This window comes from Somniosus microcephalus, chromosome 25, assembly GCF_052327205.1.
Source record: "Somniosus microcephalus isolate GS21.2 chromosome 25, FLI_Smic_1.0, whole genome shotgun sequence".
Lineage (NCBI taxonomy): Eukaryota > Metazoa > Chordata > Chondrichthyes > Squaliformes > Somniosidae > Somniosus > Somniosus microcephalus.
Window position 1 is genome coordinate 1,875,560 of NC_141011.1, and position 21,749 is coordinate 1,897,308.

General features: G+C 45.0%; 1 protein-coding gene across 10 annotated transcripts in view; it reads left to right on the forward strand.

The window, feature by feature from the left end:
* The window catches only part of usp48 (ubiquitin specific peptidase 48), a 208,321-nt gene that overhangs the window by 43,139 nt on the left and 143,433 nt on the right, over positions 1-21,749 (forward strand). For all 10 annotated transcript variants that reach the window (XR_015073512.1, XR_015073513.1, XR_015073514.1 and 7 more), the window contains exon 6: positions 9,184-9,292. Coding sequence is in view for 5 of the 10 variants with exons in the window: in XM_085966770.1 (XP_085822896.1) it covers positions 9,184-9,292 (109 nt within the window). In the remaining 5 variants the exon portion in view is untranslated. The remainder of the gene's footprint in view (positions 1-9,183; positions 9,293-21,749) is intronic.

The window sequence follows — 21,749 nt, forward strand, 5'->3', positions numbered from 1 at the left end:
CTTTAAACTGGATTTGCGCTTCTAATTGGTGTGTTTGATTCCTTCTGCATGTATAGAACTCTTCTTTGGGCAGCCAACCCTACCCTGCCCTTTTGCTGTTTTTCTCTCACTTTTTAAGTTATCACACTTGTTTTTTTTTTTATCACTCCTGTTGTATTTTATCAATTCCTACAATTTTTTCTGAACCTGAAGTATTTATATCACCTTTAACACTATTTATCATCTGGACTTTGCTCTCGCCCTTTTTTCTTTAGTCCCTTTGCTACTCGCCCTGGAAACTGCACTCAATGCTATGAAACTTGTGGAGGGAAATGTATTGAAGCCTGTGGCTAGAGGGAGAGCTCGAGAATATTCCCGAGAGTTACTGGTCCAGAAGTAGCAATGTTTGTTTTTGTGAGATAAAGTTTGTAATTTTGTTAATGGTCCTGTTTCTAATGCTGGGCATTAGATGTACTAACTATCACGATAGTACCAAATAGTATCCTACGTAAGTTTTTTTTACTGTCCTTAATTCTAGTTTGTAGACAATATCTACATTGTTGGTTCAGTGCTTGCACTGCTTTTCACTGTATAATATGTGCAATAGTAGGTTCTTCTAGGCCCAGGGCAGGAGACAGTGGATTTAATTTGGCTGTGTAGGTTTATGGAGATGGAGTTGTGAAATTTCATTGGAAATCACAATGTGGGTATTGGGTTCATGAGAATCTACTGTACTCAATATTCAAAGATTGTCCTTATATACCAGGATCTCAGATATAGCAAGTGAATAATTGCTTTCAACATGGAATCTGCACAGTAAAATATTGGTATTATACTACAGGTAGACTATCCTTTATCCGCACTTCCGAAAACCTCTAAAAACCGAAAGTTTTTTCGTGGAGCGTAAGTCGTGCGCACGACATGACCCAAGTGGCGCCAAACATGACAGGAGTGATCCGGGAACTCTGCCTTTCCCTGTGAGCAGGGCAGTGGGCCACAGAGTTCCCTCCTGGGTAGGAGATTGCAGGCCGAGCCAGGCAGTGTGAAGGAGGTACCGGGAGAGTGAACCCAACAATACAGCGGCCCGTCCGATAGCTGCAGCGGCCTGTCCGATAGTCTTTTCTTCCCCCCCCCCCCCCCCCCCGACCTGATTTGCGGGCCGGCTTACTGTAGGAGTCAGCCGATATCCGGCTTTCCCACAACTGGCGGCGGCAGTCGAGCCCCAGACCCCCGCTAAGTCAAGGAATTCAGATACGGAGCAGGGGGAGCCGGAAACCTCGATCTAACGGCAGAAATCAGCAGCCGTTTTGTTAGGATTTTTTTCTTCCCCTAGCATTTTTTTAAACAGTCAGGCTGTGGAAAGAGTCTCTGTAGCTTAGCAACAGCTCCAGAGACGCTGCCAAGGCAGGGCCCGAGTGTTTACAAGCTGTTGCTAAACAACAGTGTTTGTTGTCAGATACGGAGATGAAAACCTTCTGAAATCCGAAAAATTCCGAAAACCGAAACACAGCTGGTCCCAAGGTTTTCGGATAAAGGATAGTCTACCTGTAGAAACTATACGTGCCTAAAGTAGGGGGAACTCTCATTTCGACCAGCTTTTTATTTAGGATTTCGAACTGAGTTCCATTTAGGTAGTCTGTGCCTGACTGGAAAGGTCAGCAATTTATAAAGGAACTTTTCAGGCAAAGTCCTTAATTAACTTTAAAACCACACAATCAACATACGCTTCTAGTATAAAAACAGAAAATGCTGGAAATACTCAGCAGGTCAGGCAGCATCTGTAGAGAGAGAAACCGAGTTAAAGTTTCAGGTCGATGACCCGTCGCCAGAACTCTTCTAGTGTCTGAAATGTATTTATTTTCCCCTAGCAATAGGAGTGCATTTATGTTAATAGTATATTTTGTAAAGCCAGGCAAACTAATGATTCAGATTATGCTGTTAAAATAATGGTGAGGCTAATGGCACTCAGTGTTACTTATGCGCAAATGGTGCAGTAACTGTAAGCGAGGCGTAGACGCGCGTTAAATGGCATTATCCAAAAGTTGCTGCTCGAATTGTGCCTCTCCGCTGTTAGCTTCACGAAAGCGGCATTTTGCTGTCTACCTCACCATTGAAAGGCTTTGAATGTCGTGAAGTTGCTGTATTTGCGCAGTCGATACAAACTAAACTCGCCATAGACGGTTAAGTCTTGTTACAGTATTTCAAATGTAAGTACCCTTTTAACATGTGTGTTAATTACTGCCAATCAACCTCTCTGGCACTGAAAATTAACTTTTACAAGTGTGGAGTTTCATTCCTTCAGCTATTAATTATTGTTGGAGATTTAAAATTTACATTTTTAAAAACTTTTTCTTTGTCTCTTTTTCTTTCTCTCTTAATCTGATCTTTCTCTCTCTCGCTCTCTGTACCTGATTTGACATTGAATTCACTCACTCTAATTGACACTTCCTTCTTGGTCCTTGCGCTGTTTACTTCTCAGTCCTTCAATCTGATTGGTTAAGGTGATGCAGAGTTTGTTGCCCTGTTCACTCAGGTCCCAGATGCCTGGTTTCCCTCGCTGTGACATTATCAGCTCTCACTTTCAGCAACCTGCCATGCAAAAAATTAAAAAACCTAAACATGCAGGGGCAAGTCTAACTACCCTGCTCCAACAAAGTCTGGGCCATTATTTCTCAACTTTAGTTTAACTACCATTTACCAGAAATAATGTTAACTTCAATTTAGGATTTGTCATTTATCACATAAAAAGTAATTACGAATTAACATGGGAACTTTTCAATATATTGGTCCCATTGAACTGAGTTGTTTTATTGCCCTTTCAAAAAAAAATATAGGCCAGGATTTCGTGGTCAGCGGCGAAGTGACAGTGCGCGCTGCTGATCTTGAAGAAAGCTGCCCACAAAGATCTAGTGATCTCCGTGGCGTGATTTTCACCTTTCCCGACATTCATTTAATTTCTGCCGCCATCTATAGGAGATCTCTGGCGTCCAGCAACAGTGATGTGATCAAGCAGGCTAAGCAGCCAGTCACATTGAATAATTCTCAGCCAGCAAACCAGGAAGTAAAAAGAACTGATTATCCTTCACTTTTTAATCATTTTACAGAGAGCAAAATAAAGATTGGGACATACACATGGGATGAAGGTAGAAGCTGAAATACCATAAACAAACTTAAAAATATTTTTTTTATTATTTTGAAACTGTGTGGAATTTTTTCATAATGGAGAAATTTGACATTCCACAAACATAAAAATAATTTTTCAGTGTCAGAGAGGCTGTTCAGTAGGAATTATGACTTAGTATGCCGTTAGAAACCCAGTTACACCTCATTCAACAGGCTTAACATTTTCGGGGGGGTTTTTACAGCGAGATCAGAGCTTCTGAGAGGCATGCAGAAGATCCCATGATTCTATTCAAAGATGAGTCAGGCTTCCTGGTTTCTGAGCCAATCAACATCATTACAGCAGATGATTTGGTCATTTATCTCATTGCTGTTTTATGGGAGCTTACTGTGTGCAAATTGGCTGCTGTTTCCCTATACTACAACAGTGACTACACTTCAAAAGTACTTCATTGGCCCAGAAATTCGGGTCGGGGGCTTCCCGCGGGTGCAAGCCCCCGACCTGCACTTACCTACCACGCGGCCGTTGAGCTGTGGGCCCGCATGGGATTCCGATCCTGGGCCTCCTCCAACTGTCGGCGCGCAGTGCTTGCGTATCCCAGGGGCGCAGTTAGTTCGATGCGTCCCCTGGGGTCACGTGGGCCATGGCAAGCCAATGGTAGCAGGGAATGCTCCATTCACAAGACCTGTCAAACCTATAAATACTATAAGCCCCAAAACATCACTAAATCTTCTATAAATTTTTTAAAAAATCAAATTTTTAAAGTAAACTATAAATTGCATGAAATAACTTTTAAACAATAATTTAAATTTTTGAAAAAATTAATTACATTTTCTAACGGGGCTAAAAATAAACTTTCTTTAAAGTATTTAAAAATAATAAACCTGTGGAAAAAATGTTTTAATTTTAATTAATTCACCACTTACCTTGTTAAAAGCAGGCCTTGTGCCTGCTTTTTAAACGTGTAACTCCTGGAGACTTGCACTCCCAGGAAAAGCTGGAAAAAAAAACCGTAAGTTCGATGCGCACGCGCTGCATCTCCTGCACATGCGTTCCACCTCTGAACCCCTTCTTTCAGGGGAACGGAAGTGCCGGTTTCCCGCGCATGCGCAGTGCATGCAGGAAACCGGCATTTCCATTGGGCTTACGGGTGAGTACCCCATGCATACTCACCCGTGGAGACCCGAATTTCTGGGCCATGGGCTGTAAAGCGCATTGGGATGTCCTAAGGTCGTGAAAGGTATATAAATGCAAGCTATTTTTTTTCTCTATGTTCTGCCTGAGGATCTTTGTAAAGTGAATTTATTAGTTGCCTCTCATTGTAATGTCGTTTTAGCCAGGATCCATAGACGATTCCTCTGCCTTTGCCAGTACTATTTTGTAATCGGCTTCTGGGAGGTGCACAGAGGCAGCCTGGGTGACTTTGTTGCCAACATTTTTTCCACTGGTGTTGAAATGCTTAGTTTTCATGCTGGATTTCTCCCATGACTACTGAGAGTGGGAGATTTCTGTAAAAATAGTTATTGTGTATTGGCATTCCCACATTCAGCGCATTTTAAACTAATGAAATTATAAATTTCAGTACAATATTTAATTTTTACACTTGGTACAGAAGGTTGTGTATTCATTGGTAGTGCTTTGTGAAGTTTATTTGGTCAGATTGTGAGTAAATTCTTTATCTTGTAAAGAAATGCATGAAGTTTTTTCACTTTGATGTTCTAGACTCAACCATTCGAGCCATACACAAACTTTACAGTGGGGTGATGAGCTAAACTAAAAGGTGCACTGCAATGGTTATTCTAATTCAGGTGCTCTCTCAACACACTCAATTCAGAGGCACAGTAAAAAGTCAGTTTCCAGAAGCTGACCTGTCTCTTCTATGAACTGAAACTTGCACTCTGACAGGAGCTGTGAATGGGGTAGCATGGGGCTGCTCACCTGGTTCTCCTGTACAATTTTAGCAGTGCAAAGTAACACTGGCTGATTGTTACCTTTAACTTCATGGTCAAATTTGTTTGCTGGTATTACACACAAGCAGAAAGACACAGCAAGAAAGTAGCAATCAAAGATTTGACTTAAATAAAGCATGAACTATTTCAGTACTCTCCAGTCTTCAGACGTAGTTCCGTTCAATAACCTTTGAACTGAGTCACTAATATACCCTTATATTGGCAGAACTCCACAGAGCCCCTCCACTTGGCCGCCTTGTATGAAAAGTGCAGTGAGTAGCAGGGGACTGGAGGGATATGAAAACCTCCAGCTCTTGTACAATTCTCCAGTGCTTCCAAAGGCCGAGTTCCTGTGACGATCAAAGACCTTCTTAACAGCCAGGCAATCCGCACAGCTGTTATTTCAGCTAGATTAAGCTATGAATTTATGCAGTGTCTCGGTTGTTTGCCCTGGAAACTCGGCAATGGCATAAACTATTCGGAATATCTGTTATGGGTCTGCAAGCTCAAATTCATTAACATTTCAAAAATGTTAGACTGGCTAAGCAAACTTGCTGATTTTAGATTCTGATTACAGACAATGATATGCTACCCCCCATGATTGTCTATGTCACAGAATCACAGAAATCACAGAAACCCCACAGTGCAGATAGAGGCCATTTCGGCCCATCGAGCCTGCACCGACACATATCCCACCCGATCCCCGTAACCCCTGCACCGACACATATCCCACCCGATCCCCGTAACCCCTGCACCGACACATATCCCACCCTATCCCCGTAACCCCTACACCAACACATATCCCACCCTATCCCCGTAACCCCACGTATTTAATCCCCCTAACACTAAGGGTCAATTTATCATGGCCAATCAACGTAACCCGCACATCTTTGGACTGTGGGAGGAAACCGGAGCACCCGGAGGAAACCCACGCAAACACGGGGAGAATGTGCAAACTCCACACAGACAGTCACCCGAGGCCGGATTCGAACCCGGGTCCCTGGCACTGTGAGGCAACAGTGCTAACCACTATGCCACCATGCTGCCCGCTTGTCCTCTTGATGTCCTCTTGAAACCAGTTACTAATTATAGACATCTCAGCCTTGTCTTTCAGCCCACAACAACAAAAGAACTAATTTTAAGAATCCAATTCCTGAAGCCAGTCTTTAAAGTACATTGATCTATCGTATGCAAAAAAAAAAAAAAAAAAATCCTATTTTGAGGCAAGACAGTGCTCTGTTTCTGTCACCTTGATAAAGGCTTTAATCGTTAGCAAATTTTTATGCTATCCTACCAGTAGTTTATAAGGAATTAGTTTTAGGCTATATGGGATTTTACATAAGATGGTGTGAGTATTTACAGAGTGTCCAATGAAAAACCTGTAATAAAAACACAAAATGCTAGAAATGCTGTGAGGAGAACGCAAGGAGGCTGCAAAGGGATATAAACAGGTTAAGTGATTGAATGGGCAAGGACGTGGCAGATGGAATATAATGTGGAGAAATGTGAAGTTATCCACTTTGGTAGGAAAAATAGAAAAGCAGAGTATTTTTTAAATGGTGAGAGATTGGGAAATGTTGGTGTTCAGAGGGACCTGGGTGTCCTTGTACACGAATCAAAGTTTACATGCAGGTACAGCAGCAATTAGGAAAGCAAATGATATGTTAGCCTTTATTACAAAGGGATTAGAGTACAAGAGTAAAGAAGCCTTACTACAATTATATAGGGCCCTGGTGAGACCACACCTGGAGCACTGTGCACAGTTTTGGTCTCCTTACCTAAGGAAGGATATACTTGCCTTAGAGGGAGTGCAACGAAGGTTCACGAGATTGATTCCTGGGATGAGGGGATTGTCCAAGAGGAGAGATTGAGTAGACTGGGCCTGTACTCCCTGGAGTTTAGAAGAATGAGAGATGATCTCATTGAAACATAAGATTCTTAAGGGGCTTGACAGGGTAGATGCTGGGAGGATGTTTCCCCTGGCTGGTGTGTCTAGAACTAGGGGTCATAGTCTCAGGATAAGGGGTCGGCCATTTAGGACTGAGATGAGAAGAAATGTCTTCACTCAGAGGGCGGTGAATCTTTGGAACTCTCTCTGTAGATGCTCAGTCGTTTGGTATATTCAAGACCGAGATCGATAATTTTTGGATAAAAAGGGAATCAAGGGATATGGGGATAGTGCGGGATGGTGGAGTTGAGGTAGAAGGATCTTATTGAGTGGCGGAGCTGGCTTGAAGTGCCGAATGACCTACTCCTGATCCTTGTTCTTATGAAATACTCAGCAGGTCAGGCAGCATCTGTGGTGAGAGAAACAAAATTAACGTTTCAGGTCAATGACCTTTGATCAGAACTGGAAAAAGTTAGAGATGTAACAGGTTTTAAGCAAGTACAGAGGCAGGGAAAGTGGGGAGGGGAGGAAAGAACAAAAGGGAAGATCTGTGATGGGATGGAAAGCAGGAGCGATTAAATGACAAAAGGGATGATGGTGCAAGACCAAAAACCTGTACTTTTTTTTTGGTCCAAACTGGGAAAAATCACACAAACAATACAGTTGATTAACTGATTATGATCACCAAAACCCATGAGAAGCCAAACTAGATTAGAGACTGTTTTCAGAGAAATATTGATACTTTGGTGCTTGGCTCGAAGTCTGACATTCTGTATTGGAAATTTCATCCTACTAAACATTGGGGAGACCGAAGCCATTGTCTTTGGCCCTCGCCACAAACTCTGTTCCCTAGCCATTGATTCCAACCACCTCCCTGGCCACTGTCTCAGGCTGAACCAGACTGTTCGTAACTTTGCCATCTTGTTTGACCCTGAGCTGAGCTTCCAACCCCGGATCCTCTCCATCACCAACACCGACTTTTTCCACCTCCATAATATCGCCCACCTCTACTTCAGCCTTTCTGCTGCTGCAACCCCCATCTGGCCTATTGCGCATCCCGACTCCCTTTGCCCTATCATTGACGAGTGTGCCTTCAGCTGTCTAGGCCCTAAGCCCTGGAATTCACTCCCTAAGCCCCTCCACCCTCTTTACCATCTCCTTAAAACCTACCTCTTTATCCAAACATTTGCTCACCTGTCCTAATGTCTCCCATCCCCCTTGGCCCGGTCAGTGTCAGTTTTTGTCTAATTACACTCCTGTGAAGTGCCTATGTTAAAGGCGCTGTATAAATGCAAATTGTTGTTTTGTTGATGGCATTTTAATGTCCTTGTGTTTTCTGCGACTGCCCCGTTTTCTTACTTACAAATACAGGAAACTTTCGATTAACCGGCACCTAAATAACCGGAAATATCGGTTAACCGGCAAAATTCAGGAGTAGGTTCAGGTAACTTTTATTACTTTTTTTACTCCATTTGTTGCTGTGCAAGGGTGTGGCTGCAGCTGTTGCTAAGCTACAGAGACGCTTGCAATTTGTGCCCATTGTTCTGAAGCTGTTGCTAAGCAACAGGGTTTGTTGCTTTATACGGAGCTTTCAGCTCGTATCTTTTACTATAGCGTTCGGTTATCCGGAATTTTTGATGAACCGGCACCACGTCGGTCCCATCCATGCCGGATAAAAAAAAGTTTCCTGTAACATGATGTCACCATCGAGTAACTGCATCTTGAATGTGCCTCCCTATGTGCTAGGTGGTGCAAGTGATCTGCAGACATAATTATCTCTTAGCTGTTGCATACATTGTACATCCACATAGACAGCTGGCAGCTTAACAGTTGTTGCACAAACCAACTAAACATATATTTTTGTTGACATTCAGAACATTCAAATTCAGTAGAACAAAGAAAACCAACTTTTCATCTGATACTAACTTTTTAGGTAAATTGATTTGTTAATCTGTGACCAAGCAGAATTTGCAAAATGGTAATTGTTACAAGTCTGAGATTCCTTGATGGGAGGAGTATTCTGACCAAATGTTGAGCGCCTATTTGAAATGAATGAAATTCTTGGTGATCCAGATGGGAATCTGAAGTTGATAGTTGCTTGATTCAACTCCTTGTATCCCAGGTACATCTAATATAGAGGAGGAGTTCCACTTATTGAACTATGGTCAATACTATAGTAGTGCATTTTTCAAAACAGTCATTTGTTTAGTCTCCACTTAATTAGGAATGTCTCTCTTTAATTTCAGGTGTAATCAGTGCGGGCGGGAGTCTAAGCTGTTATCCCGTTTTTATGAACTGGAGTTAAATATCCAAGGACACAAGCAACTGACAGATTGCGTTGACGAATTTCTGAAGGTACCTTGGCATCTAGTAATGGGGGGGAAAAGGCACAGTGACTCACTCTGCAGTTATATCTTATAGTAAAGGATCTTTTAGGGAAGAGTGATCATATGATAGAATTTCATATTAAGTTTAAGGTTAAGTCTGAAAATAGAGTTTTAAACTTAAACAAAACCAATTACAAAGGTATGAGGGGCGAGTTGGCTGAGGTAGATTGGGAAATTAGATTAAAAGATATGATGGTAGATAAGCAATAGGAAACATTTTTTTTTTAAATTCTCAACGGATATACATTCCCTTGAGGAATAAAAATGCCACAGGAAAAGTGGTATAGCCATGGCCAACTGGAGAAGTTAAGCATAGTATTAGATTAAAAGAAGAGGCTTATGTTGCCAAAAAGAGTAGTAAGCCTGAGGATTGGGAGGGTTTTAAAAATCAGCAAAGGATGACCAAGAAATTGATAGAGGGAGAAAATTAGAGTAAGCTAGCAAGAAATATAAAAACTGATTGTAAGAGCTTCTACAAGTATGTAAAAAGGAAGAGATTAACAAAAGTAAACGTGGGTCCCTTAGAAGCAGAGACAGGAGAAATTATAATGGGGAATAAGGAAATGGCAGAGACGTTAAACAAATAATTTGTGTCTGTCTTCACAGTAGAAGACAAAGAACATAACGGAAATTGTGGAGAACCAAGGGTCTAATGAGCGTGAGGAACTTAAAGTAGTTAATATTAGTAAGGAAAAAGTACTGGAGAAATTAATGCAACTAAATGTTGACATCCCTTGGACTTGATGTCCTACATTGTAAGGATTTAAAAGAGATGGCTGCAGAGATAGTGATGCATTGGTTTTGATCTTCCAGAATTCCCTAGATTCTAGAATGGACCCCATGGATTGGAAGATAGGAAATGTAACCCCGCTGTTCAAGAATGGAGGGGAGGGGGAGCGGGGGCGAGAGAGAGAGAAAACGGGGAACTACAGGCCAGTTAGCCTGACATCAGTAGTAGGGATAATGCTAGAATCTAGAAGTGGTAACAGGGCACTTAAAATTACAATATTATTAGGCAGAGTCAACATGGTTTTATGAAAGGGAAATAGTGTTTGACAAATCTATTAGAATTTTTTGAGGATGTAACTAGCAGGGTAGATGAGGGGGAACCAGTGGATGTAGCATATTTGGATCTTCAGAAGGCATTTGATAAGGTGTTACACAAGATTAGTGCTCATTGGATTGGGGGTAATATATTGGCATGAATTGAGGATTGGTTAACGGACAGAAAACAGAGTATGAAGAAACGGGTCATTTTTGGGATGTAACTATAGGAGTGTCGCAAGGATCAGTGCTTGGGCCTCAGCTATTTACAATCTATATCAATGACTTAGATGAGGGGACCAAGTGTAATACATCCAAGTTTGCTGATGATCCAAAGCTAGGTGGGAAAGTAAGCTGCGAGGAGGACGCAAAGGAAAAAATACCGGTTAAGTGATTGGGCAAGAAGGTGGTAGATGGAGTATAATGTGGACAAGTGTGAGATTATCCACTTTGATAGGAAGAATGGAAAAGCAGAATTTTTTTTAAAAGGTGAGAGACTAGTTAAGTATTGGTATTCAGAGGGATTTGAGGGTCCTTGTACACTAATCACAGAAAGTTAACATACAGGTACAGCAAATGCCATGTTAGCCTTTATTACAAGGGGGTTGGAATATAAGAGTAAAGAAGTCTTGCTGCAATTATATCGGGCTTTGGTGAGACCACACCTGGAGTACTGTGTACGGTTTTGGTCTCCTGACCGAAGGAAGGATATACTTGTCTTGGAAGGGCTGCAACGAACGTTCACTAGATTGATTCCTGTGATGAGAGGGCTGTCCCATGAGGAGAGATTGAGTAGAATGGGCCTATACACTTTGGAGTTAGAAGAATGAAAGGTGATCTCATTGGAACATATGGGCTTAACAGGGTAGATGCTGAGAGGCTGTTTCCCCTGGCTGGAGAGGCTAGAACTAGGGACCATCGTCTCAGGATAAGGGTTTGGCCATTTAGGACCGAAATGAGGAGAAATTTCTTCACTCCGATGGTTGTGAATTTTTGAATTTCTTTACCCCAGAGGGCTGTGGGTACTCAGTCGTTGAGTATATTCAAGACTGAGAGCGATAGATTTTTGGGCACTAAGCGAATCGAGGGATATGGGGATAGGGCGGGAAAGTGGAGTTGATGTAGAAGTTCAGCCATGATCTCATTGAATGGTGGAGCAAGCTCGAGGGGATGTATGGCCGACTCCTGCTCCTATTTCTTGTGTTCTTGTGTTACATTACTCTTCATATAAGTTTGACCTGTACAAATCCTGTCTATGGAAATTCTTTCCCCTTGTTTCGAATATATCAGAATATTTTGAAACACAACTTACATTGTGGATTTAATACCTCATTTAGTATTAGAAATGACAGTGACTTCATATTCAAAGTGTGTATATTTATATTTGCATGTAGATGAGCAGTCTGCATGAATATAAAAGTATTTTGCAAGTAAATCTGTATTGTATTTTAGTTCTGAAAAGTCTTAGTCAGGCCCCTTGCAGTGGTAAGGCTAGTTGGAGGAGAGCTGAAGAACCCAACTGGTAAACTGCAGCCATGTTTTAATGTGCAAGATATAGGACCAAGTGCAGACCCCTGTTTGGTGACCAGTGCACGCTTGATCTTCAAGCTGCTTTAGGACTGATACCAACCATTCATGTAGGTCTTTTGCAGCCAGGAGTTTTAAACCAGTGCAGCTTGTACGGTACTGTAGTTTAATTTTGCAAAAAGATGCCCATTGATTCACACGTTTTATTCCAGCACAGGCTGTTATAAACACTTCCAAGAATGCAACACTATAAATACATACGTGAAAATAATGAAAGCTGTAGGGGGGAAAATTTGGTTGGTTTGCGCCTCCTGTTACTGCCTTAAGAGGGCGCTAATGGGGCGCAAAGCAACTAACGCCCAGGCGCAGCGATGTCTGCGCTGCTCGCGAAATTGACCAGACATTTTGCGGCGGCGCTAAACACTCACACCCCGATCTCCTGCGCCTGCAGATCTTGACATCAGTCGAGTGTGCAACGTCCTTGTGGCGCCCCGGACCGGATATTGAGTGGTGCCCCCCTCCTTTCCGCCTGGCGCAAGCAACGACAGGGAGACTGGAACGTTTCCCAGTCGGTGAGGGGCTGGGGGGGGCGCTATTTAAAGGCAGCCTCTTCCTGGCTTTTTCTGTGGTAGACATTTTTGCACTACACATTCTAACGGAGAGATTCTGAGAGAGAGATAGAGAGACTTCTGCATAGAGTCAACGCTGTGTGAAGTAGTTTTGGCTACTGAGCGTCACTTTGCAGGTACTTTTGGATTTGACCTTGATTACCGAGATTCGGGGTGGCATCCTGCGCCTGCAGAATTGGAGGCAACAGAGACGTAGAGAGAGAGTGGCAATCATGGCCAGACGGAGGAGGGCCAACAGGCCTCTGTACAGGAGACCTTACCCTCCCAGGGTATTTCGGCAACAATTCTCCTACATTCATTTGTCTGAGGAGCAGTGTTTGCGCAGGCTGCGCTTCACCAAGGAGGTGGTCACTGAGCTCTGCTACCTGCTGCAGCCTCTACTGAGGACCAGGATGTCTCTGTCGGTGGCAGTGAAGGTCACAGTGGCTCTGAACTTTTATGCCATCGGCTCCTTTCAAGCAGCTATTGGGGACATCGCCAATATCTCCCAGTTCGCGGTCCATTGCTATATCCGTCAGGTCACAAATGCCCTCTATAAAAGGAGAGGCCAGTACATCTCTTTCCCGATGACCCGGGCCAAACAGCATGAACACGCATTGGGCTTTGTGAGGATAGCGGGCTTCCCCATGGTGCAGGGCGCCATTGACTGCACGCATGTGGCATTGCAGGCACCACATGAGAATGCAGAGGTTTTCCGAAACCGCAAGGGGTTCCACTCCTTAAACGTCCAGTTGGTCTGTGACCACAGACAGCTGATAACTCGCAGTCAATGCCCACTATCCTGGCAGCAGCCACGATGCTTTCATCTTGCGCCAGACTACTGTGCCAGAACTTTTCCAGGCACCGCATCAGCCAAGTGGTTGGTTCCTCAGGGACAAGGGTTGAGCCCACAATGTTGAAACTGCAAGGGCTGTCCGTTAATGGCTGATAACAAGCCGCTTCTAGGCCCCAGCTGAGGAAATGGCTTCTGGCACGGAGAACAACATGAATGAAACCAACCCGCAGCCCCTAAGCCGGCCAAGGCAGCAATGATTCCAAAGGCCAAACCTGTACATTTTGAATACAAAAACTTTTTTTTAATTTTACAAACTGTGTGTGTCATTTCTTCATGACAAACTAATAGAAACAAACACAAAAAATCATTCATTAACATAACTGGTTCTCACAACCTGGAGATAATGTCCAAAACAATAAACAAAAGTTTGAACACTAACCTCGGCCTTCAATTAAAAAAATGACCAACATTTTGTCACACCTCCTACTTTTTGCCCTTCGAAGGTGATCTCCTTCCCTTGCGCACTTTCCCCCCCCCCCTTTCCCACCCTACTCCTCCGTAATGGGACCCCAGTGGCTGCAGCAAGGCTGGTGGAAGGCTGCTGATTGTCAGAACCTGAGACTGCAGATGCCCTTGAAGGACGGCCTCGACCAGCTCTGGGCCTGGAGGGCCCGGCTGCAGACTGCACCAACTCTGCATGGGCAGCAGCAGTCTGTCCTACAGGCAGTGGCAAGTGCAGTGGAGAAGTGACAGTGGTGGCAGCAGGAATGCTGTCATCTTGAGAGAGGACAGCAACTCCCTGCTCGGCCAACACACTGGCACTCCCAAGGGGCAGCACATCAGCATCCGGAGCAATCTGCTGGAGCACAGATTGCTGGCCTGCTGCAGCGCGGAGAGCGCCCCGGGGAAATGTGTCCGAACCAGCGACAATGGCAGCAGTCAGTGCTTGCGTGGCCTCAATCTGAGTCTGCATGAGAGCAGTCTGAGATGGGATCACGGCAGCCAGTGATTGAATTGCAACACTAAGCATTAGCGTGGCATCCGCCTGTGCTACAGCGAAGTGCTCCACACTCCTTGCCAGTGCTTCAATGCATTCGGGCACCCTTCCCACTGCACCCATGAGCTGAGTGTGCATGTCCACTGCTTGGGTGCATTTCAGCGATGAGCCGCTCCTCCTCTGCGTCCAGTGCAGCAGGACTCGCTGGCCTACTCTCCCTCCAGGGAGGAGGCCCCCGAGCTTCCCTAGCCACATCGCGTTGCTGCAGCCCGCTGGGTCCTGGAGCTTCACCCTCATCAGACCCTTCCCCCCTGCTCCCCTCCAAGGAAGGCGTGTTCCCAGTGTGGGCATGGGCTTCCTCGGGAGAGGGTGGTGCTGATGCTCCGGCTTCCTCCTCTTCCTGGCCTGCAGCTTCGCTCCCACTGGCAGCTTGAGGGCCCGTCTCCTCAGCTGGTGAATCACCATCTGAAGTCAAGGAAGTACAAGAGTGGCTTTAGTGTGAGGACAGGGAGGCAGTAAGGGAGGAAGGAGTGGAGCGATTTAGTAAGTTGGATTGAAAGTGTCAAAGGCTGGTGTTGTGAGGGACAAGTGGAATGAGAGAGGAGAAAAAGGTGATGACCTTACCATTACTGTCCCAAATGGAGTCGGCCTCTCCAGGGGCGACGGGACCAATCACCTGGCTTGCCACAATCCTATGGACACGTGCCTCAAGATCGCTGAGGGGTTGCAGCTGAGGCTGCCCTCCACCCGTCTGTTGCTGCTGTCTCCTATTATGAGATAGCTTGGCCTGCAAGAAAAAGGACGGCGTCTGAGTAAATATACAGCCATGGTCTTGCCTGATGTGCCTCCCATAATTGAATAGCCTTTAATGTATGCAAAGTGTGGAATGTGCATGTGTGTTTCATGAGAGGGCCACAGGTGTTGGATGAGTGTTGGGCATTGGGGTTTTAAGACCCCTCTGGCCATAGTGAGTTAGGGATGGAGAGGTATTGGAAAAAAAGCCACTCACCCTGACGACCCGAGTGAGGTGGTTGAACTTTTTGCGACATTGAGTATGGGTCCTGGTCACCATGCTCCTGGAGGAGACGTGCTGAGCCACCTCCCTCCACACTCTTCTGTAATCGCGCGGCAAAGGCCTCCTGCCACACTCGGAGTCGAGTATAGATCTCTGCGCCAACCAGAGCCTCCAAGGCCCGCTCGCTGAAGTGCTGAGCTCGTTCTCTCACCCTCTCCATAGCCCTTGGCTGGAAAATGTAGTCACAGGTGTCTCCAGGCCGAGATTCAAGGCTCCAATGAGCAGGGTGTGGCTGGAGAGCAAGATCGACCCTCCCCTTTAAGAACTGTCCGGCGCCAGTGTGTCTGTGTTCCATCGCTAACTGACATCACCTGCGCTGCGCACACGCTCCTCGGCCTTTGCACCTTAAGACAGGTGTGCAGTGCCTGATTTAGCGCTCCAGTCACATCCAGGGGCAATAAAAGCCAAGTTTGCAGTCTGAGGCGATAATTAGCACCAGGCGCTAAACTTTGCGCCCAGCCGATAATCGCACCCCAAACGGGGCGATGCGGAATTTCTCCGTAACAACATTCCTTGACCCTAAATGTGCTCCCTATTTTTTTCCAGTGTGATTTTGACCAGCTTATAGTTGGTTTTAGTATCCATTTATGCAGGTTAGAAACAATGAGTGCAAGCCCAGACCCCTCCTTGGCTTCGATAAAATGGAAAGTGCCATTCCTTATGATACAATTTTAGATTTTTCAGAAAGCTTTTGACGAATTTTCTTATGAAAAATTTCTAAATCACCTAAAAGCTACAGGAAAGGGTAGAAAAAAGGAGTGGTTAAGAAATTGGTTTAAAAATAAGAGCGCGCGTGAAGAGCCTTGTCCCAATACACTCCTGGCCAACCTCCCATTCTCCACCCAGCGTAACCTTCAGCACATCCAAAATTCTGCCCTCCCTGTTCCAGCCCATCATCCCTGTCCTCACTGATCTGCATTGACTCCTGATCCCCTAACGCCTCGAATTTAAATTCAAAATTCTCATCCTCATATTTAAATCCCTTCATGACCTCATTCTTCCCTATCTTTGTAACCTCTTGCCCTTCCCCCCCCTTTACATACCCTGTATTTGCCACACGTGTGTGACCACTGCACTCTGTGTCTCTCAGTGTTGACACTTATGGGAGGTATTTTCATGACACTTCTCTTTGTGCATACTGTTCTTCTTAGGCAGTCCCTCAGAACAGAGGATGACTTGCTTCCACATTAAAAATGAGTTCGCAGGTGACTGATGAGTCCAATGCGGGACCTACAGTCTCTGTCACAGGTGGAGCAGACGGTGGTTGAAGGGGCGGGTGGGTGGGGTGCTTGGGTTGATGTGCGCTCCTTGTGCTGCCTGCACTTGGCTTCTGCTTGCTCCCGGCGAAGAGACCCGAGGTGTTCGGCACCTTCCCGGATGCTTCTCTCCACTTTGTGCGGTCTTGGGCCAGGGATTCCCAGGTGTCGGTGGGGATGTTACACTTTCAAGGAGGCTTTGAGGGTGTTCTTGAAACGTTTCTTCTGCCCACCTGGGGCTCTCTTGCCGTGCCGGAGCTCAGAGTCTTGTTTTGGGAGTCTCGTATCGGGCATGCGGACAATGTGACCCGTCCATCGGAGCTGATTGAGCGTGGTCAAAGCTTTGATGCTGGGGATGTTGGCCTGAGCAAGAACACTGACGTTGGTGCACCTTTCCTGCCAATGGAGTTGCAGGATCTTGCGAAGGCAGTGTTGGTGGTACCTCTCCAGTGCTTTGAGGTGCCTGCTGTACATGGTCCATGTCTCTGAGGCATACAGCAGGGTCGGTATCACTGCTGCTCTGTAGACCATGAGCTTAGTGCCGGGTTTGAGGTCCTGGTCTTCAAACACTCTCTTCCTCAGGCGACCGAAGGCTGCACTGGCACACTGAAGGCGGTGTTGGACTTTGTCGTCGACGTCTGCCCTTGTTGACAGTAGGCTCCCGAGGTATGGAAAGTGGTCCACGTTGTCCAAGGCCTTGTGGATTTTGATAATTGGGCAGTACTGTGTGGCGGGGGCAGGTTGGTAGAGGACCTTTGTCTTACAGATGTTTAGTGTAAGACCCATGCTCGCGTACGCTTCGGTGAAGGTGTTGACGATGGTTTGGAGTTCGACCTCCAAGGGAGCGCAGACGCAAGCGTCGTCTGCATACTGTAATTCGACGACAGAGGATGGGACGACCTTGGATCTGGACTGGAGGTGACAGAGGTTGAACAGTTTCCTGTTTGTTCTGTAAATTAGCTCCACTCCAGTGGGGAGCTTACTGAGGGTGAGATGGAGCATTGCAGCATAGTGTACAATGCAGCTAGTTGGTCTTCAAGCTTGGCAGCGCATTTCTTGTGCAATCCACTTAATCAGCATTTCATCCAAGCGTACTCCATTTGATGCTCGTGGATCGAGGTTGGGTCACATCTTGCATGTCATGCAGTAAAAAGTTAAATGTTTACAACAGCCAGCTAAATTCTGTGGTATTGCAAAAAGAGTGATACCTGGGATGGCAGGAATGACGTATGAGGAGAGATTGGGTCGATTGGGCTTATATTTGCTGGAGTTTAGAAGAATGAAAGGGGATCTCATTGAAACTTATAAAATTCTAACAGGACTAGATGCAGGAAGGATGTTCCTGGTGGCGGGGGAGTCCAGAACCAGGGGTCACAGTCTAAGGATAAGGGGTAAACCATTTAGGTAGGACAGAGATGAGGAGGAATTTCTTCACCCAGAGAGTGGCGAACCTGTGGAATTCTCTACCACAGAAGGCAGTTGAGGCCAATTCATTAAATATATTCAAGAAGGAGTTAGATATATTTCTTAAGGCTAAAGGGATCAAGGGATATGGGAGAAAGCAGGGACAGGGTACTGAATTTGGATGATCAGCCATGATCTTATTAAATGGCGGAACAGGCTCGAGGGGCTGAATGGCCTACTCCTGCTCCTATCTTCTATGTTTCTATGTTTGGCATTACATTTTTTAGAATGGAAGTTGAACTTTTTTTGAAAAGTTGTCGCAAAGACAATCTCCTATAAAAAAAACAAAATGCTGCGGATACTGGAAATCTGAAATAAAAACAGAAAATGCTGGAAATACTCAGCAGGTCAGGCAGCATCTGTGGAGAGAGAAACAGAGTTAATGGGCTGGATTTTGCGACCCTTGTGGGTGTGTACGAGGTGCGTACACGCCCGTAGGGACTGCTCAAGTGCCAGCTTTAGGAATGCGAAGCGCATGCGCTGAAACCCGGCACTTGCGATCTGTCAAGAATTCTCTTGTCATCATCTGCTTGCCCGGGAAAAGTGCCTCTGCGGGTGGAGTTACGCTTTGTACATAACTTCTGCCTGCTGAATGACTGACAAATTCTTACGCCTGGTAAAAGGCCTGCTTTTACCAGCTTAAGAGTTTAAAAAAATAGAAAAATGAAATTTGATGGCTCATTTATAAATTAAAATTACTCTTTAAAAAGGTGTTTATTTTTAGCCCTGTAAAAAATATAAAAATTTCCCCCAAATTTTTTTTTTTTTTTTAAATATGAAATTAAATGGCATTTTAATTTTAAATATGTAATTTAAAAAAAAAATTCATTTAATGTGTTGGTGTATTTTTTAGGTGATCCCCATTCATACTTTTGACAGTTCCGTACTAACAGAACTGTCAAAAGGTTGAATGGCGATTCCCTTCTTCCATTGGTTGGGCCGGCCCACGTGATCCCAGGAACGCCTACGAACCGCTTGCGCCCCTGGGATACGTGGGGCTCTGGCCGCGCGGACCCGGAGAGGCCCAGGAGTGCAAGCTGCCATTCTTCCCGGGCCACCAGGTAAATTTGTAGACATTTTGCAGGTCGGAGACGTCCGCCCGCAAATGTTGGCCCATTGTTTCAGGTCGATGACCTTTCGTCAGAACTGAAAAAAGTTATGTAGCAGGTTTTAAGCAAGTACAGGGGCTGGGAAAGGGAAGAGGGGAGGAAAGAACAAAAGGGAAGGTCTGTGATAGGGTGGAAGGCAGAAGATATTAAGTCACAAAAGGGATGATGGTGCAAGGCAAAAGTGGGTGGTAATGGGACAAGTTGGCGGAAGTAGGACCATATTAGATAGGAGCAGACTAAAAGACTACAAAAAATTCAAAAATGGGTTTAGAATGCATGTACGTAAATGCACAAAGCGTGGTGAATAAGGTTGGTGAGCTACAAGCACAATTAGCCGTGTGGCAATATGATGTAGCAATAACAGAAACGTGGCTTAAAAACAGTGAGGACTGGGCACTTAATATTCAAGGGTACAAGGTATTCAGAAAAGATAGGGAAGGGAAAAAGGGAGGTGGGGTGGCAGTGCTGATTAAGGAAAACATTGTAGCGTTGGAAAGGGAGGATTTCTTGCGGGGACAAGGACAGAATCCATTTGGTTGGAGTTGAGCAAAAACGGTCTGATCACACTATTGGGGGTATTCTATAGGCCTCCAAATAGTGAGAGGGAGGTAGAGGAGCAAATCTGCAGGGAAATCGCAGAGATATGCAAGAACTATAGAGTGGTGATATTGGGAGACTTTAATTACCCAAATATCGATTGGGATAATGCTAGAGTAAAGGGGAAGGAATTTCTGAAATGTGTTCAGGAGAGAGAGCGGGAATATGGCATTGAGATAGAGGATCAGCCATGATCATATTGAATGGCGGAGCAGGCTCGAAGGGCCGAATGGCCTACTCCTGCTCCTATTTTTCTATGTTTCCTTGACCAGTATGTTTTTGGCCCAACTAGGAAGGAGGCATTGCTGGATCTGGTGCTGGTGAATGAGGTGGGCCAGGTCGACCAAGTGTCTGTGGGAAACACTTGGGTACGAGTGATCATCGTATCATAAGATTTAGATTAGCAATGGAGAGGAGCAAAGGACAATCTAGAGTGGAACTTCGAAACTGGAACATTGCTAACTTCAATGGGATGTGAAAGGATCTAGCCAGGGTAAAATGGAACCAAATACTGACAGGAAAAACTAACGGAACAGTGGGTGATCTTTAAGGAGGAGATGTTCCAAGCACAGGCTAGGTACATTCCAACAAGAACCAAAGCAAGGGCTTCTTGGATGACGAGGGAGATAGAGAAGATGGTGAAACAAAAAAAGAGGGTGTATGATGCATGTCAGGTGAATTCTTCAAGGGAGAACCAGACCAAATAAATAAGTTGAGAGGGGAAGTGAAGATCAAAATAAAATTGGCAGAGAGAATATGAGAGTAGAATGACGGTTAACATAAAAGGGAACCCAAAAATCTTCTACCGGCATGTAAACAAGTGGGTAGTAAGAGGCTGGGTGGGGCCTATTGGAGACAAAGAGGGTGATATATGCTTAGAGGCGTAGGGCAAGGCTAGACTACTTAATGAATATTTTCCATCGGTGTTTACTAAGGGGCTGGATGCTGACAAAATATCGGTAGCAGTGGAAAAGGTAGAAGCAATGGAAGGGGTGAAAATTGATAGACAGGATGTACTAGAAAGGCTGGGTATGCTTAGAGTGGATAAGTCGCCTGGTCCAGATGGCTTGCATCCCAGATTGCTAAGGGAATTGGGGGACGAGATAGTGGAAGGGCTTGCCATAATTTTCTAATCTTCCCTAGATGCGGGGGAGGTGCCTGAGGATTGAAAAGTGGCAAATGTGACACCATTGTTCAAGAAAAGATGCAAGGACAATCCTAGTAACTACAGGCTGGTCCAGTTTAACATAAGTGGTGGGTAAAGTTTTAGAAACAATAATCAAGGAAAAAATTAGCAGGCACTTGGAGAGGTTTAAGCTAATTAAGGAGAGCCAACACGGGTTTGTAAAAGGCAGACCATGTTTGACTAATTGAATTTTTTGATGAAGTAATGGAGGATTGATGAAGGGAATGCAATGGATGTTGTCTGCATGGATTTTAGGAAGGTGTTTGACAAAGTACCACATGGAAGACTGGTTAACAAAATTAAGGCTCATGGAATAGGTGGGTCAGTGACAGCTTGGATCAGGAATTGGCTTAAGGACAGAGAACAGCGAGTTGTGGTAAATGGCTGTTTTTCAGACTGGAGGATGGTAGACAGTGGTGTTCCCCAAGGGTCAGTGCTGGGGCCACTGCTTTTTTTGATATATATAAATGATCTGGATATTGGAATACTGAGTAGAATTTCTAAATTTGCCAATGATCCCAAACTTGGGGGTGTGGCAAGCAGTGAGGATGATACCAATCGACTGCAACAGGACATAGAAAGGCTAGCAGAATGGGCAGACAAGTGGCAGATAGAATTTAATACAGAGAAGTGTGAGGTGATGCATTTTGGCAGAAGGAACAGGGAGAGGCAATATACACTTAATGGCACAGTTTTAAAGAGTGTGCAGGGTCAGAGGGACCTGGGAGTTAACGTGCATAGGTCCCGGAAGGTGGCAGGACATATT